This window comes from Piliocolobus tephrosceles, chromosome 16 (genome assembly GCF_002776525.5).
Source record: "Piliocolobus tephrosceles isolate RC106 chromosome 16, ASM277652v3, whole genome shotgun sequence".
In the NCBI taxonomy this organism is placed as follows: domain Eukaryota; kingdom Metazoa; phylum Chordata; class Mammalia; order Primates; family Cercopithecidae; genus Piliocolobus; species Piliocolobus tephrosceles.
The window spans coordinates 15,554,058-15,572,953 of NC_045449.1; the positions used below are offsets into that span (position 1 = coordinate 15,554,058).

The 18,896-nt window shown below is 47.5% G+C and overlaps 1 protein-coding gene across 1 annotated transcript in view; it reads right to left on the minus strand.

The window, feature by feature from the left end:
- The window catches only part of TRIM16 (tripartite motif containing 16), a 23,338-nt gene extending 17,260 nt beyond the window's left edge, over positions 1-6,078 (minus strand). Inside the window, exon 1 of the mRNA XM_023188074.1 lies at positions 5,164-6,078. Coding sequence (XP_023043842.1) covers positions 5,164-5,661 — 498 coding nt within the window. The 5' untranslated portion in view covers positions 5,662-6,078. The remainder of the gene's footprint in view (positions 1-5,163) is intronic.
- Positions 6,079-18,896: the final 12,818 nt, after the last annotated feature.

The window sequence follows — 18,896 nt, forward strand, 5'->3', positions numbered from 1 at the left end:
TTTTTGAGACAGAATCTCACTCTCTCGCCCAGGCTGGAGTGCAGTGGCGCAATTTCGGCTCACTGCAAGCTCCGCATCCTGGGTTCACGCCATTCTCCTGCCTCAGCCTCCCCTGTAGCTGGGACTACAGGTGCCCACCACCATGCCCGGCTAGTTTTTTGTATTTTTAGTAGAGATGGGGATTCACCATGTTAGCCAGGATGGTCTCGATCTCCTGGCCTCATGATCCAACCGCCTCGGCCTCCCAAAGTCCTGGGATTACAGGCGTGAGCCACCGTGCCTGGCCAATAGTTGGCTTTTCTATGTAGACAGTCTTATCAACTGCAAATGACAATATATTATCTTCTTATTATTTATTTATTTATTTATTTATTTATTTATTTATTTATTTATTTATTTTGAGATGGAGTCTTACTCTGTTGCCAGGCTGGAGTGTTGTGGCATGATCTTGGCTCCCTGCACCTCCGACTCCCTGATTTAAACGATTCTCCTGTCTCAGCCTCCCAAGTAGCTAGGACTATAGGCATGCACCACCACGCTCGGCTAATGTTTTTTTGTATTTATTAGAGACGGGGTTTCACTATGTTGGCCAGGATGGTCTCGATCTCCTGACCTCGTGTTCTGCCCACCTCGGCCCACCAAAGTGCTGGAATCACAGGCATGAGCCACCACACCCACTCAAAAATTTATAATATTTTTCATATTTACCTTTTGGGACAGAGGGGCCAACAATATAAAAGTAAGTTGCAGACATGATCATACCTTAGCTTTCATCATCTCAGAGGGCTGGATTCTAACTCTTTAAATGATGCCTTCATGGCTTTCCTTTTCCAGTAGTTCTCTGAACTATGTGAATACTTATTATTATTATTATTATTATTTGAGACAGAGTCTCACTCTGTCTCCCAGGCTGGAGTGCAGTGGTGTGATCTCAGCTCACTGCAAGCTCTGCCTCCCGGGTTCATGCCATTCTCCTGCCTCAGCCTCCCAAGTAGCTGGGACTACAGGCACCTGTCACCATGCCCGGCTAATTTTTTGTATTTTTAGTAGAGACGGGGTTGCACCGTGTTAGCCAGGATGGTCTCGATCTCCTGGCCTCGTGATCTGCCTGCCTCGGCCTCCCAGAGTGCTGGGATTACAGGTGTGAGCCACCGTGTCCGGCCTAATTTTTGTTATTTTTTCAGTAGAGACAAGGTTTTGCCATGTTGGTCAGGCTGGTCTCGAACTCCTGACCTCAGGCGATCCACCTGCCTCGGCCTCCCAAAGTGCTGGGATTACAGGTGTGAGCCACTGCTCCCAGCTCAAGTAATTCCTTTCCCAAGTGGCCACATACACATATCATCCACCTTTCGGCTGCCAGCAAACAGGCTGTGAGTGATGCCAGTTAACTGCTCCCCAAATGAGCATGGATACTTTTGGCTCTAGATACTTGGCTCTTGCTCACCATGGAGACTGTGTCCGCAGTCAGCATCCAGCCCTGAACTTTCTGGGACTGATGCGGAGGTTCAGTGTCATGGCCTGGCATTAATGCTCTCCGAAGATCTAGGACAAGGCTCAGCTCAGGTCTTCCTGCTTTAGGAACCTGCCCTGACCTTGCTCCCAGGGTTGGCTCCAAAGGTGCAGTAATTGCACTGTGCCAGCCTCTTGGTACCCCATGGAGTTAGGGTATGTGTCTTGGCTTCCTGATTAGAGTCCAAGCTCCTGGAGGCGAGACAGTGCAGCCCAGCACTTAGCGATAGGAAGCACTTAGTAACATTTGATATGGTTGAGGAACACGAAAGAACCGTACCTGCTTCACGGATCAGAACAAACAGGAAAGGCAGTCATAGAAGGAGTCCAGATTTCCTGTACACACACACACACACACACATGATCTCATTTCCACATAGCAAGCCTGAGATTCAGAGAAGGTGAGAAGACTTGGCAGCCAGCAGGCAAGACCAGCTGCTCTTAAAACCAAAGGGGCGGCTGGGCGTGGTGGTTCACACCTGTAATCCCAGCACTTTGGGAGGCAGAGGCGGGTGGAACACCAGGTCAGATCGAGACCGTCCTGGCTAACACAGTGAAACCCCATCTCTACTAAATATACAAAAAATTAGCCAGGCGTGGTGGCGGGCACCTGTAGTCCCAGCTACTCGGGAGGCTGAGGCAGGAGAATGGCATGAACCCAGGAGGCGGAGCTTGCAGTGAGCAGAGATCATACCACTGCACTCCAGCCTAGGTGACAGAGCAAGACTCTGTCAAAAAAAAAAAAAAAAAAAAAAACCACAGGAGCCTGGAGATGCTGGGCTGGGTCAAAGGGAAGTGCTGAGGCCCCCATGAAAAATAACTGGGCTCTGGAAGCTCAGCAGGAGAGAAAAGACAACCAAAGAACACCCACTTCTCAAAGCACACAGTGTCTGCCCACCAATGTGGCTAGAAACCATAGGAACTTCAGAAAGGGCTCACTTGGTTAACTGAGAAATGAGTCGTTCCGTGGACCCTAAAGCAGGATCTCAGCCACTTTGTGTCTTTATGGCTGACGCTGCCGTTTGCAGTTTCCTATACACAGGATGACTGCCCGAGTAATTAGCCCTTCACACGACCCAAAGTGACCTTCAGCGAGTAACCGCAGCAGGCCTGGGCTAGCTGAAAGGACGATTGGACTTCCGGAGCCTTATTTCTGTCTGATGACTTTCCACATCATCCTGGTGAAGGCTTTGGCCTCGTCATTTCCAAATCATCCTGGTGAAGGCTTTGGCCTCGTCATTTCCAAATCATCCTGGTGAAAGCTTTGGCCTCGTCAACGTACTGTGTCTTCTAGGCTGGTCCCCTGGGCTCCTTGCAAGAAACCTTTTGCCTTCTAAGATTTGGACAGGCCACCTAAAGTGTGGCTACACTGACAGAGTACACTTGCTCTCCGAGCTGAAAACAAGGACACAGGATGGGAAGGACAAGAGCTCTTTTAAGCAGACCAGAAAGCAGAGGGGTCTGGGGAATGGGGCTTTAGCACTGTACCTAAAGCCATGTTGCTTCTCAGCCCCAAACTGCCCTCAAGCCCATTCCTCAGTTGTCCTCATTTGACCTTAGATATTTATCTCCTAGGACATCTGAATTCAGAGTTCTGCGTGTGCTCTACACAACTCCTCCTGCTCGGAATTGCAATTACCCCACGTCTCTGTAAGACATGAGGTGCCCTATATTTAAAATTTACACTGTATCTCTGTTGGTACAGGCATAGAACGTTTCTGCAAGGAAACAAGAAAGTGTAGACAGTATTAGTCTTCAAGGAGAAAAGGGAGGTTTGGTGATCTGGGGTGGACTGGGGACCCTCCTTTCCTAGTAAATTCGATGGCATGTTTGGTGGAGATTGCTATTATTACTATTATTTGAGACAGAGTCTCCCTCTGTCACCAGGCTGCAGTGCAGTGGCCTGATATTGGCTCACTGCAACCTCTGCCTCCCGGGTTCAAGTGATTCTCCTACGTCAGCCTCCCTAGTAGCTGGGACTACAGGCGTGTGCCACCATGCCCAGCTAATTTTTTGTATTTTTAGTGGAGACGGAGTTTCACTGTGTTAGCCAGGATGGTCTCGATCTCCTGACCTCGTGATCCACCCGCCTCGGCCTCCCAAAGTGCTGGGATTACAGGCGTGAGCCACCACACCCTGCTGGTGGAGATTATTGTTTAACATCGTCATGCATCACTTTTCCAGTTAAAACTAATAAAATTCTTGTATATGTGTGGCAGGTTTTGGTGCAAAAAAAAGAGTATAATGTTGTGATTTTTGTGTCCTTTCTTCATGTCTCTCCAGTAGGATGGCTTTCCAGAGGCTTCCATTTCTCACTCTGTGACTTAGTCGACTATGAGCTTGGACAAGTGTGGTGGAGATAATGAGGATATGAGATAACTTCATAGTTACTTGAAGATTGGGTGAGAAAATCCACAAAAAGCATTTAGCACATGGCAATACTCAATGAAGGCTGTTTTCCTCAACTCTATGGAGCTTTGTCCTTTGATCTATTTCTTCATCTACCTGTCCTCCAGATGGGATACTCCTTACCCTGGAAACGCCGGAAACAGTTTGGCAAGTGGCTTCCCGGGCCGGAAACGGTGACTCATTGGCATCTGGAATACAGAGGTTTCCAGAACAATCCCACTAGCACCAGCTAAAATCTATGTCTAGGGATTGGTAGAGAGGAGGGGCCCTGGCAAGTAGACCCCCTTTCCCAGAAACCTCTTTCCTTTGATGCCAGGGAACATTTGCCAAGAAATGGCCATAGGTCTGCGGTCTGCACGCAGTGTCAACAGGGAACTTCCTTGATGATGAATGTAAGAAATGTGGGACAAACGTCAACTACACTTCCCGACTGAAAACGGAAAGTGTTGGCTGAAAGTCAAAGTAGAAGAAAAAAGCATATAAAGTGCCAAACCAATTTCTAGGAATTTCTCCAGGATCTAGCTTTAGGGCAAAGAAAAACAAGTTGTTCTAGAAACAGTTTCCTTATCTGATGGAAATAAAAACGACAGGCTATGAGCATGATGTTTCTTAGTCTCTCCTGATACCTCCATCTGGTGAGGGACTTTTATTTTCCCTAAGCCACCTGTGACATTATATCTGGACCTAAGCTTCAAATTCTCTGCTATCTTAGCACTTTTCAAGCTCTTAGATTTCCTGTTATCTCCAGAGGGGCCCGTTCTACTGGTCTCTTGTTTGGGGTAAAGAGAAAAGGAGAAACTAGGAGAAAGAGTTGTTCTTTTCTCTTGAATTTCTGCCAAGGTTTTATTTCATTAATTGACAATGGATGTGCCATGCAGATTCAGCCAGACGGACATACCACCGTCCTAAGCCCCACAACTTCTGCGCCCTCCACCCAAACACACATCACCAAAAGCTGTATAAGGCACAGCCAGGAAACCAGCAAGCAGGAGGAGACAGCGACACAGACAGAGATTGCACAGAGACAGTGGGACAGAGATGGGGACAGAGCAACCTACTCCACAGTTTCCAAAACCAAGTGCAACGTATATTTACACTGACCCAGCAGGCAGACGCTGAGACTAAAGTCTTTTTCAGGTATGCTCAACGCGTAGTGGTGTCAGTGGACCCAGCAGCTGCAGCCAGCCAGGCATACCATCCCCCACCGCCCTCTCCCAAATGGATGAATGGACCCCAAGCACTCACCTCCTTATCCCTGCGGGCTGCATCCAGGGAGACTATGGTGTGGCCACTGTGCTCCTGGCAACAGTCCTGGCAGATGCACTGCTGATCAGGGCAGCAGAAGGCAGACAGTGGGCTGTGGTGGGCAGGGCAGTACTGCCAGTTGTGGTCCTTCACTGGTTCGGTCAGCAGGTGGCTTTGCAGTTTGATGTTCACCTGATGTGGCTGCAAGTGCTCTTCACAGTAATTCACCATGCAGGTTAGACAGGACTTCACCGCCTTCACTCTTCTGGTGTTATCAAGGCAGAAGTCACACAGGACCTCCTTCCCCTCACCAGCAGGATCCCCCTGTTCTGCAGAGTCGCTGTCCTGTTCCTCTGTCTTCCCGCCAAGCTTCTCCGAGGAGCCCATGTCCTCTTCTTCCACTGGGCTGGCCGACACAGAGTCCGGGCTGAGAAGGGCCGGGGGCTGAGCTGCGGCCCTGCGCAGTGGCCCTGGAGCCATCAGATCCAATTCAGCCATCTGGGAGGCTCTGCTCCTGGGCTGTCTTTCTTCTGTCCCTTGGCCCAGGATCTGTGCAGCCCAAGTCAGACAAGAGAACCACGCCTAGATGACTGCAGCTGCTGCAAGATTTTAACTGTTTCCTCCCTCCCAGAGGAAGCTCAGTCTCTCATTACTGTGTCCTGGCATTGGATGGCAGCCAGATGGATGACGACAATGCAGCTAGATTACTCAGGCTCAGGACAGCCGGCTCAGGCTGAGGCTTCCTCCCCAGGTCCAGCCCTGAAACTTCTTATGTGAATCATCTGTATAGGCTCTGCTGAAGACCATGTGTCTCTGTGCCTGCTCCAGAAAGGACTGGAGATTCCTGAGCTCTGTTCTAAGCCTATGTGCCTTTGTGTGGTCTGACTAGCTACATATTTTTGTTTTCATTTTATTTAATTAATTATTTATTTATTTATTTATTTATTTATTTATTTATTTATTTATTTATTTTTGAGATGGAGTCTGGCTTTGTCGTCCAGTCTGGAGTGCAGGGGCGCGATCTCGGCTTACTGCAAGCTCCGCCTCCTGGGTTCACACCATTTTCCTGCCTCAGTCTCCCGAGTAGCTGGGACTACAGGCACCCGCCACCACACCCGGCTAATTTTTTGTATTTTTAGGAGAGACAGGGTTTCACCGTGTTCACCAGATGGTCTTGATCTCCTGACCTTGTGATCCGCCCACCTCAACCTCCCAAAGTGCTGGGATTACAGGCGTGAGCCACTGCGCCCGGCCTATTTATTTATTTATTTATTTATGAGATGGAGTCTCACTCTGTCACCCAGGCTGCAGTGCAGTGGCGTGATCTCGGCTCACTGCAAGCTCCGTCTCCCAGGTTCACACCATTCTCCTGCCTCAGCCTCCCAAGTAGCTAGGACTACAGGCGCCCGCCACCACGCCTGGCTAATTTTTTGTATTTTTAGTATTTTTAGTAGAGACGGGGTTTCACTGTGTTAGCCAGGATTGTCTGGATCTCCTGACCTCGTGATCCACCCACTTTGGCCTCCCAAAGTGCTGGGATTACAGGTGTGAGCCACTGCATCAGGCCTTTTGTTTTCATTTTTTTAAAGAGATGTAAAACGTAAGGACTTCAACACCAGGACAGCCATTCATCTACTCCCATCTCATAGAACTGGACATGAGGCAGCTAGTAATAGGATGCATGTTCCTTTTCTTTTTTTTGAGATGGAGTCTCACTCTGTCACCCAGGCTGGAGTGCAGTGGTGCGATCTTGGCTCACTGCAACCTCTGCCTCCTGGGTTCAAGCGATTCTCCTGCCTCAGCTTCCTGAGTAGCTGGGATTACAGGCGCCCGCCACCACACCTGGCTCATTTTTGTATTATTAGTAGAGACAGTGTTTCTGTGTTGGCCAGGCTGGTCTCGAACCCTTGATCTCAGGTGATCTGCCTGCCTCCGCCTCCCAAAGTGCTTGGATTACAGGTATGAGCCACCGTGCCCAGCCAGGATGCATGCTTCTGATGCTGACCTTTCCATATTATCTTCCTGAACATTCCAGTAATGTCCGTCGCACTCCAGAAGATGAACGTCACGAGAGTACTCAGTGGAGATCAGGAGGGTCAGGGAAGACTTGTCTCCTTCCACAGAATGCTCCATTCAGCCCCTTCAGGTTAATAGCCCTTTTGCCCACTTAACAAAATGTTCCTAGACATGGTGTTATAGTTGGAACATTTGTTCCCACAAACCTCATGTTGAGATTTGATCCCCAATACTGGAGGTGGGGCCTGGTGGGAGGTGTTTGGCTCATGGGGGTGGATCCCTCATGAATGGCTCGGTGCCATCCCCACAGTGAGGAGTGAGTTCTCGTTCTATTAATATTAGCTGCCATGAGATCTGATGGTTAAAAAGAGCCTGGCATCACCCCCTCTCTTGCTTCCTCTCTCTCCATGTGACCTGCCCACTCCAGCTCCCCTACCCTTTCCACTGAGGATGGAAGCAACCTGAGGCCCTCACCAGAAGCAGATGCCAACACCATGCTTCTTGTATAGCCTGGCAAAAAGCCAAAAGATCTCTTTTCTTTATATGTTACCCCCACTCCCTCATGTATGCCTTTACAGCAACACAAACACACTAAGACACATGGTGTATGAGTTTGCCAGGGCTTCCATAGCAAAGAACCATACACTGGCTGGCTTCAACAACAGAAATTCATTTCCTCACAGTTCTAGAAGCTGGATCAAGTCATTGGCAGGGCTGCTTTCTTCTGAGGCCTCTCTCCTTGGCTTGCAGGTGGCTTCTCCCGTGTCTTCCATGGTCTTCCCTTTGTAACATCTGTGTCCTAATCTCCTCTTAAGGACACCAGTGAGACTAGATTATGGCCCACCCTCAGTTGCCTGTTTAAAGACTTTCTCTCCAAATACAGTCACATCTGAGGTACTAAGGGCAAGGATTTCAACATACACATTTGTAGAAGAAAGAGATGCAATTCAGCCCATAACACATGGTCAGGGCATGAGACTGGAAGCCTCTAGTTCCTTAGAAGAAAGGAGCTGTGAGGCATGACCCCTGGATGGGGATACACAGTGTACCCAGAGTTTGCAAATGGATACAAAGGAATCCAAGATTGTTCCAGGGGTACCTGGACCCCAAATTCTGTATCCTAGAGCTTTCTACAGTTTTCCCCGGGATTATTTAATCAGATACATTTGAACTCAAATGGATTTGGAAGGCGAATGGAAGAGAGAGAGAGATCGGACGGAGGGGGAGGGGTCAGATCCAGCTAGCCCCAGGGATTAGGCATTAGGATGGTTCCAAGATATTACACTCCCTATGGCTCTGCACCCCTGGGGTGAGTTCTACAGGATTTGGATCAAACTAGATAAACACAGGGATGTTTCTTGTCACTGACTAGGACTTTTCAGAAATCCAAGAGACCTAGTGACTACTCAAGAGTTGGAAGGCACAGAAGACTTTACAAATTCATTCCAGACGCAGTGCTGTTTATTTTCAACCATGCATAGAATATGCATAAGTAGCTGTTTTCAGTGATGTAATGTTTCCTCACTGTCCCTATCCTGACTGCCCTCTTCCACTGCTGAAGACCCTCAGGAGAGGTTTCCTTCTTTCTGATCCTGGCCAGGGTCAGAAACATGCATCCTATTCCTAGCTGCCTCAGGTCCAGTTCTATTGGAACAGGAGTTAAAATAAATTCAAGAATGTGTAACCAAAAACTCATTGTATGTAAGAAAACCCAATTCCCCTTGAGGAAGAAAAAGAGCTGAAGTCCTTTAAAAATTAACTGCCTGTTTTTCTGTGGCCAGTGAGCCTTATGTCTCCCTTTCCCAGGCATTGTGAAGACCCTGTATCTCCAGCTGTGCAGCTACAAGGTCACTAGGCAGATAAACTCAAGTTGTAAAACATGGTTTTTCCTTGAAGAGTAAATTATGTAATGCATGTCTTAATTGAATAACTGTCTTTGTTTCTTGCATCTGTAATATGCTTCCCCCTGCACAGATCTCCCCACCTCCACAAAATGCTTAAAAGGTAACCGGACTCTTTGTTCGGGGCTCAGTCTTTTTGGATGTTAATCTGACTGGGCCAGTGCACCTAAATAATAAATAAGTATCCTCCTCAACCCCTCAGTCTCTCTGATTCCTTAAGTATCCCAGAGCACTATGAGATGCAGAAAGATGAATGGCTGTCCTGTCATTGAAGTCCTTATATTTTGGGTCCTTTTTAAAAATTGAAGAAAAAAAAAATGTAGCTTTTCAGACCACACAAAGTCACACAGGCTTCTATCAGAGTTCTGGAATTTAATTCCATGGTTTTCATGTCTCCAGCCAGGACTGGCTTCTCCCAGTCCAGATCATTGTCAGTGTTTTCTCCAGTATTAACGGACAGGTGTGCTTAACTTTTAATCCCCTTTTCAGAGTGACCTGGTACTGGAGGCCAAACTGGTCCACCTGCATGCCACAGAGCCTCTGATCTCTCCGAGAAGGGGAAAGAAAAGGTAGTTGCCCTGCCTGGCCCTTTCTACAGCTTCAGTAGAAATCAGAAGGCATAGAGTCTGCTTGGGTTTCCACGTGGCTCACTTCTTCCTCATTCTTTCCCTCCCTATCTCATTCCCACCCTTTCTTCTCTCATGAATTGTTTCATACCTGCTTCTCTATGGCTAACCCTTTTCGAGCAGTTCATGGGAGTGCTCAGCCCTTCATCAATGCCCCACTGAAGTGCTGAGCTAGCAGACATTCCACAGCTGTATGGAAAACAGGAAATGGGAATGTGGGCCCTGGCCTGGCCTGCATCAATCATTTGTCCCCTCTTTTTTTTTTTTTTGAGATGGAGTGTCACTCTGTCACCCAGGCTGGAGTGCAGTGGCGCGATCTCGGCTCACCGCAAGCTTTGCCTCCCGGGTTCACACCATTCTCCTGCCTCAGCCTCCCGAGTAAGCTGGGACTGCATGCACCCACCACCACGCCTGGTTAATTTTTTGTATTTTTAGTAGAGACAGTGTTTTACCGTGTTAGCCAGGATGGTCTCCATCTCCTGACCTCGTGATCTGCAGCCTCGGCCTCCCAAAGTGCTGGGATTACAGGTGTGAGCCACCGTGCCCAGCCCGTGTCCTCTCTTAACCTTAGTTTCCTTGTCCATGAAATGAGTATGTTGTCGTAAGTCAAGGCTGGTAAATCGATTTCTAGTTTGACTCTCTGAGGAATTTTGTTGTGGCAGGGTCTAAGAGAATGTCTGAGCTAACTGGGAGATGGCATCATGCTCAGGTTGGGATGTCTGGCAGGGGCATGGGATTGGGAGTAGTGGCCCCTCTGGAGGCTCGTCTCCAGCCCTCTGGGACCACAGAATTCACCACAACTTCTAAGTCCCCTCTAATGCCAACCCTCGAAGCAGAACACCACTAGGCCCAAGCTCTGATCCTGCTTCCAGGGACTGTGACACATCCCATCAAGCCTCAAATGCCCATGCTCAAACCACCGGCACCCAAATATTGAGGTTAGAAAGTCACATGATTCTTCTGAACTCAAATTCCCTATTGCTTCAAAGGCTCTACAGCCACCACCCCACTTTGCTCCCAAGTAGCCCTGGGGCATCTTGATATTCTGTCTCTCCTTGGATTCTGCTTTGCCCATTGTCTTAACCAAAATTTGAATGTCCCCCAAAGACAATTTCTCCTGCCACCTCTCAACCCGTGTAGCTCCTTCTCTCATCTCCTATGCCTAGGTGGGAGGGGAGTCCCCCTCAGCCCCCATCACAACATCTAGACCATTGCCCCTCCCCAGCCCCTTTGCAAAACCTGCTCCCCTTATGTGCCCCAAAAGACCACCTCTCCTCTCTTCCTGGCTGTCTTCTACAGCCTCTCGGTCATTTTCCTTAGTGGCAGATTTACGCTTCTGGCTCCCAGCCTCTCCCTCTACCCCAACTCTGTCATTCTCAGAATGTTCTACCTCTGAAAGCTTTTTGTTTTTATTTTTTGTTTGGTTGGTTTTGTTTTTGTTTTTTGAAACAGGGTCTCAAAACTTTGTCTCCCAGGCTGTAATGTAGTGGTGTAATCACAGCTCACTGCAGCCTCAACCTCCCAGGCTCAAGCAATCCTCCCACCTCAGCCCTCAGCCTCCCAAGTAGCTGGGACTACAAGTCCTCCACCACACTTGGCTAATTTGTAAATTTTTAAAATTTTGTGGAGATGGGGTCTCACTATGTTGCCCAGGTGAGTTTCAAACTCCTGAGCTCATGCAATCCTTTCTTCACAACCTCCCAAAGTGCTGGGATTACAAGTGTGAGCTACTGCATCTAGCTTCTGAATGCTTGCCACCTACCCTATGGTCACCACTCACACCTGGATTTATTTTTATTTTTAATTGTGATAAAATACACATAAATACACCTAACATAAAATACAAAAAACATAAAATTTACCATCTTAACTGTTTTTATTAAAAGACAGGATCTTGTTATGTTGCTCAGGCTGGGTTGTTTGTTTGCTTGTTTTTGAGATAGCTCCCTCTGTCACCCAGGCTAGATTGCAGTGGTGCGATCATAGCTCACAGCAGCCTTGAACTCCTGAGCTCAAGTGATCCTCCCGTCTCAACCTCCCAAGTAGCTGGGATTACAGGTGCCCACCACTGTGCCTGGCTCATTATAACCATTTTAAGTGTACGGTTTGGTGGCTTTAAGTACATTCACATTGTTGTGCAGTCATCAGCACCATCTATCTCCACAACTCTTTTCATCTTGCAAAACTGAAACTGTAGCCATTAACCAATAACTCCTCATTCCCTCTCTCCCTCCAGGCTTTGGAAGCTACCATTCTACTTTCTGTCTATAATTTTGACTACCGGAGGCACTTCACAGAAGTGAAATCATACAGTGTTTGTCTTTTTGTGACTGGCTTATTTCACTGGGCGTAATGTCCTCCAGGTTCATTCATATCATAGCATGCGTCTGAATTTCCTTCCTCACTCTTGGAGTTTGCATTCAACACAAATCCCAACCTCCAAATTTATGAATTGAGAATCCTCTCTCTGATTTTACCTACAGCTTGCTTAAATGCCCTGTGGAAAAAATGTCTCAGATTCATCAGGTGTTGACTGGACATCACTGGCTTCCTCTTAACCCCAAGCATTCTGGGGCTAAAATGAAGTCTCTCTTGCATAAAATGAAGTGTCTTTCTTGTCTTCACAAAACAAATGCAACTTCACCTAGATATTCTGTTTTCCTAAACCAAACCTACCACCAGGAATGTGAGGTCAAGGTGTGGTTCAGGATTCCTTTCTGGAATTGAGGGAGGAATCCCCACCCAGAATTCTGATGACTCAAATGCTACCAAGAGATGTGGTAGGCAATTGGTAGTAGGCAGGTAATTATTCATCTTTCACCCCGTTGAGTCTGTGACAAATAATCCCACCAATGGACAAACTCTGAAAGTTATGTCCTCTGAAAGGATATAAGCAATGCCTGCCAACAGGTCCCCTCCTGGTTTAGGGGTTTAAGGCCATCACTCTCAGGACTCTAGGTTAACTCAAGTAGGAAGAGCTTTCTTAACCCAAAGACTCTCTCTAGCAGTTTCTGGCTAAAAAAGCTATCCAAGCTTTTTTTTCGCTAAGTAAAAACAGCCTTTAATTTGTCTCTTCAAAAATCTCACTGGACTTTTTTCTTCATTTGTGTCTCTGCTGAGTCACGCAGAGCTATCATTTACAAACACAGGTAATATTTGTCCACCAGACTTCAAGACAAATCAGCCTATCAGACTGAGAAAAATAAAAATAATATAATAAACTGATCGTAACCATGAATTTGACTGATTTATGGGACTGTACTTTATTGAGCTTGTGTCCTTCCCCCTTTTCTGGAATTAAAGGTCTTATCTTTTCTGAAATAATAGCAATGAGTGTAGGATTGGGAATGTCTGGAACAGTGACATCTAAGTCAGTCCTCCAAATTCACTCTGCAATTTTTCTCGTAAAATCTCAAAGTCTGAGAACCACTGAGCTGGAAGTCGCATCACTCCTCTAGAAAGCAGCCCAGAATTTTCCTGGCTTACCTGGAGGTGCAGACCCAGTGAACTTTCTGGTTTGGGGTCACTATCAGTAAACTGGTCTCTAGGTCTGTCTTTCTCCTAAAATAAGACGGCCTCTTGGATCACTTTGGTAATTAATTACCACTAACAAAGGAACAAAATAAAGGTGAGAAGAACAGCGGATTACAGACACTAAGGGCTGTTGCTCCTAGTCTCAGAACACGATTGTTGTAATGACGGCTCCTCCCCAAGAAGGAGGGGCTGTCCCAGGGCACTGCATGTGCCTTCCCTTCACAAAGACAGGAGGACACACATGTTGGTACAGAAGACGAGACTGCCAGCTCAGTACCTGGCACACAGCCTAAAGGACCCCACTACTGGATGAAGAAAACACCAAAGTCAGCTTCAACTGTGCCCTCAGCCACAGACATCTGCCAGTTAAGGAGCTGCAGCACAGTCATTTATTCCCTAAGTCTCTGAAGGTCTAGTCCTGGGCAGTTCTAGGGTTCTCTTTTGTCTTCCAGTGAGGTGTGGCTGTGGTGCACAGGCACCACTTTGATCACTTCTCAGACCACCCAAGCTTACGGGGCCAGAATTAGCAGCTGGACCACCTAAAAACCTACCTGGGGGAGTCTGCCATGCCCTGGCAATGGAGAGCTCAAGAATGTGACCACATCTCAAATGACCTTCAGTAAATTCCAGACACCAGGGCGTGACATTTTATGCGGCACATAGCACATTTGAACGATGCTTTGTTGAATCTCCGTATCAACCTCTGTAATAACTCTAACATTGGTATGAAACCCAAATAATCACACAAATCTAACTCTAATTACCTTTATGGGTTTTGCCTAAAAATGTCAAAACAACCTACACATAATAAATGAAGTGAATCTTTAAAAAATCTGTAACAAAAGTTCTCTTGTCCTGGGACAGGAGACGGTTTCCCAGGCCGGCTCCCCTGACGCCCTGAGCCAATTGTTGTTTCAGCATGGTTGGTTTTCTAGAACTTGGGCAGCTGTCCAGCTCCCAGTCAAAATGGGCCCCTCTAATCTTGCTATTTGCTGGGATACCACACATTCCAGGGAGCTGTACTCAGTACTCACCTTTGAAAAGGGCAGACTTATCTCAGGCCAGGTGTGAACACCTCTAGGGCACTGAGAGAAGCAGCTCAGCAGCTCAGCAAGGCCAATGGCCAGGGTGGGGCGGGCCGGGCTTGCTGGACAGGAGCACAACAGGTAGGCAAGCGGACAGACACCTTCAGGTAGCAACAAGTTACAGGGTGGGGGTGAGGGTCCTCTTGCTTTTACTAGTGAGGTATAGCCCTTCAGTGTTGGAAGGAATCTCAAGAAATCATCCCCTCCACCCTTCACCTTCCCAATATTTACTGAGAGGTTTGTTTTTTCTTTTTTTTAAACAATAAGTAAGGACGGCTGACGTAGATCCCTCAACAAAGGAAGGAAAAAACATTGTTCATTCAAGGGCCAAAAATGTGCCCCCCCTCCACTGCTGTGGCCAGGGCCAGAGGACGAGCCTGTTTCTCTATAAATAACATAGTTGGCCTCAGCCAAATCCTCTATGGATGGCTTATGTCTCAGCAGCCACTGAAGCTCAATTCTTCATTCCACTTCCCCGGGACACTCATATGCTCAAATGGTTTTGATTTCCACCTCCCTGCTGAAAACCAGATGGCTACACACTCCATATTTCTATACCCCGATTGTCTGCGTGGAGGAAGCCTAATATCTGTACGTGGGTTTCCTGGGATGAGAGGCAGCCCTCCTCCAAGCATGTGCATAAACTCAGGAAGCAAATAAAGCAGCAAGAATGCTCAAAAGAACACAGAGGGGCCAGGCGCAGTGGCTCACACCTGTAATCCCAGCACTTTGGGAGGCTAAGGTGGGCAGATCACAAGGTCAGGAGATCGAGACCATCCTGGCTAACACGGTGAAACCCCATGTCTACTGAAAATACAAAAAATTAGCTGGGCATGGTGGTGGGTGCCTGTAGTCCCAGCTACTCGGGAGGCTGAGGCAGGAGAATGGCGTGAACCCGGGAGGCGGAGCTTGCAGTGAGCCGAGATCGCGCCATTGCACTCCAGCCTGGGCCACAGAGCGAGACTCTGTCTCAAAAAAACAAAAAAACAACAAAAAAAAGAACACAGAGGGAATAGTGCCTCCGTGACAGTGAAATAACCACTGCCTTGCCAAGAGTGTTTTAGTAGGAAGGAAACAGGCATATTAATTAGAGGACTTGGTAAATGGTATATGTTACAGAGGGCTCCCGTTATGATCAGAGAGAAAATCTGGAGTTAGAAGTGTTAAGTGGTCGGAGTCCTGATCCCAGCACCTTTTAGCTGTGTGACCTTGGTAAGTAGCTTGCCTCTCTGAATCTGTTTCCTTCTCTAAAATGGGGATGTAATATCTGCTCCAATAACCTTACAAAAACCTTACGGTTTGTGAGAAAATGAAAGTGAACACATCATGCAAATGCAAAGAAACTTGCATGCTAATCATATTATGGGCACAAACAGCAGGATTTGAGAAGCTGAAGGCTCCTTCCAGTGAGTTCTCTTAAGCTGTGAGACAAGGCACTGGCCAAGGATCACCCTCCTCTCTCTAAAATGTAAGAAACCCCAACTTCCCCAGAAGCCTGTCACATTTATAGGTAACGTTCATATTTTGCAGCTTCTTTCCCTATGTACTAAGCAAGGGTCTTGGACCTGCCCAACCCCTCCTCTCAGCATTTCTTGGAGTCCCTGGAGCACTGTCTTCCACTGGGCACCTTCTTCTCCTACCATTGCTGCCTCTGATGCCCTGCAGTCCAAATGGTGCCCAGATTGCCTGGTAATGAGGTATAATATATTCTGTTTGTGAGACGAAGCCCAGAGCAAGGATGCCTGGTACAATGTGTCCCTCCAATGTTACGGAAACTGCTCATTCTCTTTTTACTCAGAGTGCCTTTTCTCGCTTAAGCTTCATGATGCCACGGAAGCTGGCTTGAGAGCAGATCCTAGTGACAGATTCTGGCCTACTTAGAACCACTTTCCCACTCTGACCCTGAAATTCTGAGGTGTAGCTAAGCTTATACTTAACTCCTTCTCTCAGGACGCGTTTTCTATTAGGAGGCCCCCGCTGGGGTGCCCCACAAGTGCACTACACAGGCCCAGGCATCTGAATCCCAAACTCAACCTCTGGTCTAAATACCTCCTGGAAGAATATAGCTTTCTGCTTTTTCTTCCACAGTTTAGAAAACATGACCCTCCAACATCCATGCACTCCAGCTCCCAGGATGGGCTCTGTTTATCTGCACCAGACTTGGTTACTACAGCCTGCCGGCCAGTGGTAACTGTTTCAGGGATAAAGAAGTCTTTGCAAATTTAAGCTGATGATGTATGAAAAGAACACTGATGGAGTGTCCTCAGCTCTTAAAAGAGATATTTGGAAAACCAGCCTCTTTCTCCATGAGGAGTCAGAAATGGGGACTCCCATTTGACTCCCAATGCTGGAGTCAGAATTTAAATGCACACTTGTGATTCCAAAGCTAAAAAAGGTACTGAGGGGGGACCTTCTTGTGGATCCTGGGATAGGAAGTGGCTGCTCCTGAGTCCCTCCAGTTTTCCTGAGTCCCAGATTCCTTACCACGACTTCACTGGGCTTTCTTTAAACTTCATGATACTCACCCATTTCTTTACTATTTACACACATTGCACACATCCTGTTTAGATCTGCGCTCTCTCCCCAGCAGGACCCATCAGCTCTAGCGTCTCAGAGCTAGACAGACTACATCCTGGAAAATGCACCTTGGGGAGGCTTCCTGATTGAGGTGGCTCCTGTCACGGTATCAATGTCATGATGTGTCTTATATCTGCTGCCCCGACCAAGAACCAGGAAACACTATTTCCAATGACTTCTAGAGCAAGTGTGCTCCCCCTGCCACGCCGGACTTGACTATGTGGCTTCTTGATCTGTGTTGGGTTGGAAGGCTTCTGCTTGGTGCCTATCTTGACATCTATATTGACCTATTGGTTTTGTTTCCCTCAGTTGAGAGTAGAGATACTGGTAGCTACATCTTTCAAACACGGTGTGGCTTCATCTTGGGAACCTAGGGAAGAGTGTGCTCATTCTGTCCTCATAGACTAGAAACATATGCCTGTGAGGTGGATCCAAGGGCAGTGGTCACTCACTAGCAGGTTTGTGAATGTTTCTTTAGACTTGGGCCAGTGGTAGAGCAGCTGGGCCGTGCATCCCTCAGTGCCTATCTGTGGGAGGGTAACATCACACTGGGCGGAGACACACAACCCACACCCTCCAAGTTTATGTCAGAGTGGTAGGGATGACAAATCTGTGTTCTGGAGACTTTACTTCCTGTGCCACTCTCCATTCCAAAAAGTGAATGTAGGCGTTTTGGCTTTATTAAAGAGTATATTAAAAGGCACAGGCAGGGCCGGGTGTGGGGGCTCACATCTGTCATCCCAGCAATCTGGAAGGCCAAGGTGGGTGGATCACTTGAGATCAGGAATTCGAGACCAGCCTGGCCAACATGGTGAAACCCTGACTCTACTAAAAATATAAAAATTAGCCAGGTGTGGTAGCATGTGCCTGTAATCCCAGCTACTTGGGAGGCTGAGGTGGGAGGATTGCTTGAACCTGGGAGGTGGAGGTTGCAGTGAGCAGAGATGGCACCACTGCACTCCAGCCTGGGCAACAAAGAGACTCCATCTCAAAAAAATAAAATAAAAAATGGCATAGGCAGTTGGGTGGTACCGTAAACCATCTGCTCAACGGGGTGTGTTTGCTTCTGGAAAGTTTTATTATTTGTTTTTCTAAGCTGCTGCTATACAACTCACTGAAAACCAACTTTTCATTATTTAATGGCATGAGAAAAGGATCACATTAAGTAGCTTTAAAAAGGCTGTAGAGTGGATTGTACACTACGGGCCCAACTACGTCAAAAGAAGAGCTTTAAGTGTATGTATGTGTAAAATGTATACAGCAGGAAGAGATAAAAATGGTAATGTTGGGTGTCTGCATGAAATCGTTGTAGGTAGTCATCTTTCTGTGCTTTCCTATATTTTCTAATTTGTAAAACAACAACGCATAATTTAAATAATTAGAGAACAGTAACGTAAAAGCAAATCTGTTTGTTGACACAGCTCCTACGGTGGCTCAGTGAGTGTCTTCACCAACACAGCCACCCAGGATCTAGGAGTCAGAAGACTTGGGTTGCTTTTCAGCTCAGCCATTTGCCTGACACTAGAAGCCATCTGCCTGCAGAGACTCAAGTTTCTTCACCTGTAAAATTAGAGTACTACCTGTTTTGTCTGATTGTTGGGGTTACTGTAAGATTCTAAGTGAGAAAACAACGCTGGGTGCGGTGGCTCACACCTGTAATCCCAGAACTTTGGAAGGCCAAGGTGGGTGGATCACAAGGTCAGGAGATCGAGACCATCTTGGCTAACATGGTGAAACCCTGTCTCTAATAAAAATACAGAAAATTAGCCAGGGGTGGCGGCGGGCGCCTGTAGTCCCAGCTATTCTGGAGGCTGAGGCAGGAGAATGGTGTGAACCTGGAAGGTGGAGCTTGCAGTGAGCCGAGATGGCACCTCTGCACTCCAGCCTGGGTGAGAGTGCGAGATTCCATCAGGAAAGGGAAGGGAAGGGAAGGGAAGGGAAGGGAAGTGAAGGGAAGGGAAGGGAAGGGAAGGGAAGGGAAGGGAAGGGAAGGG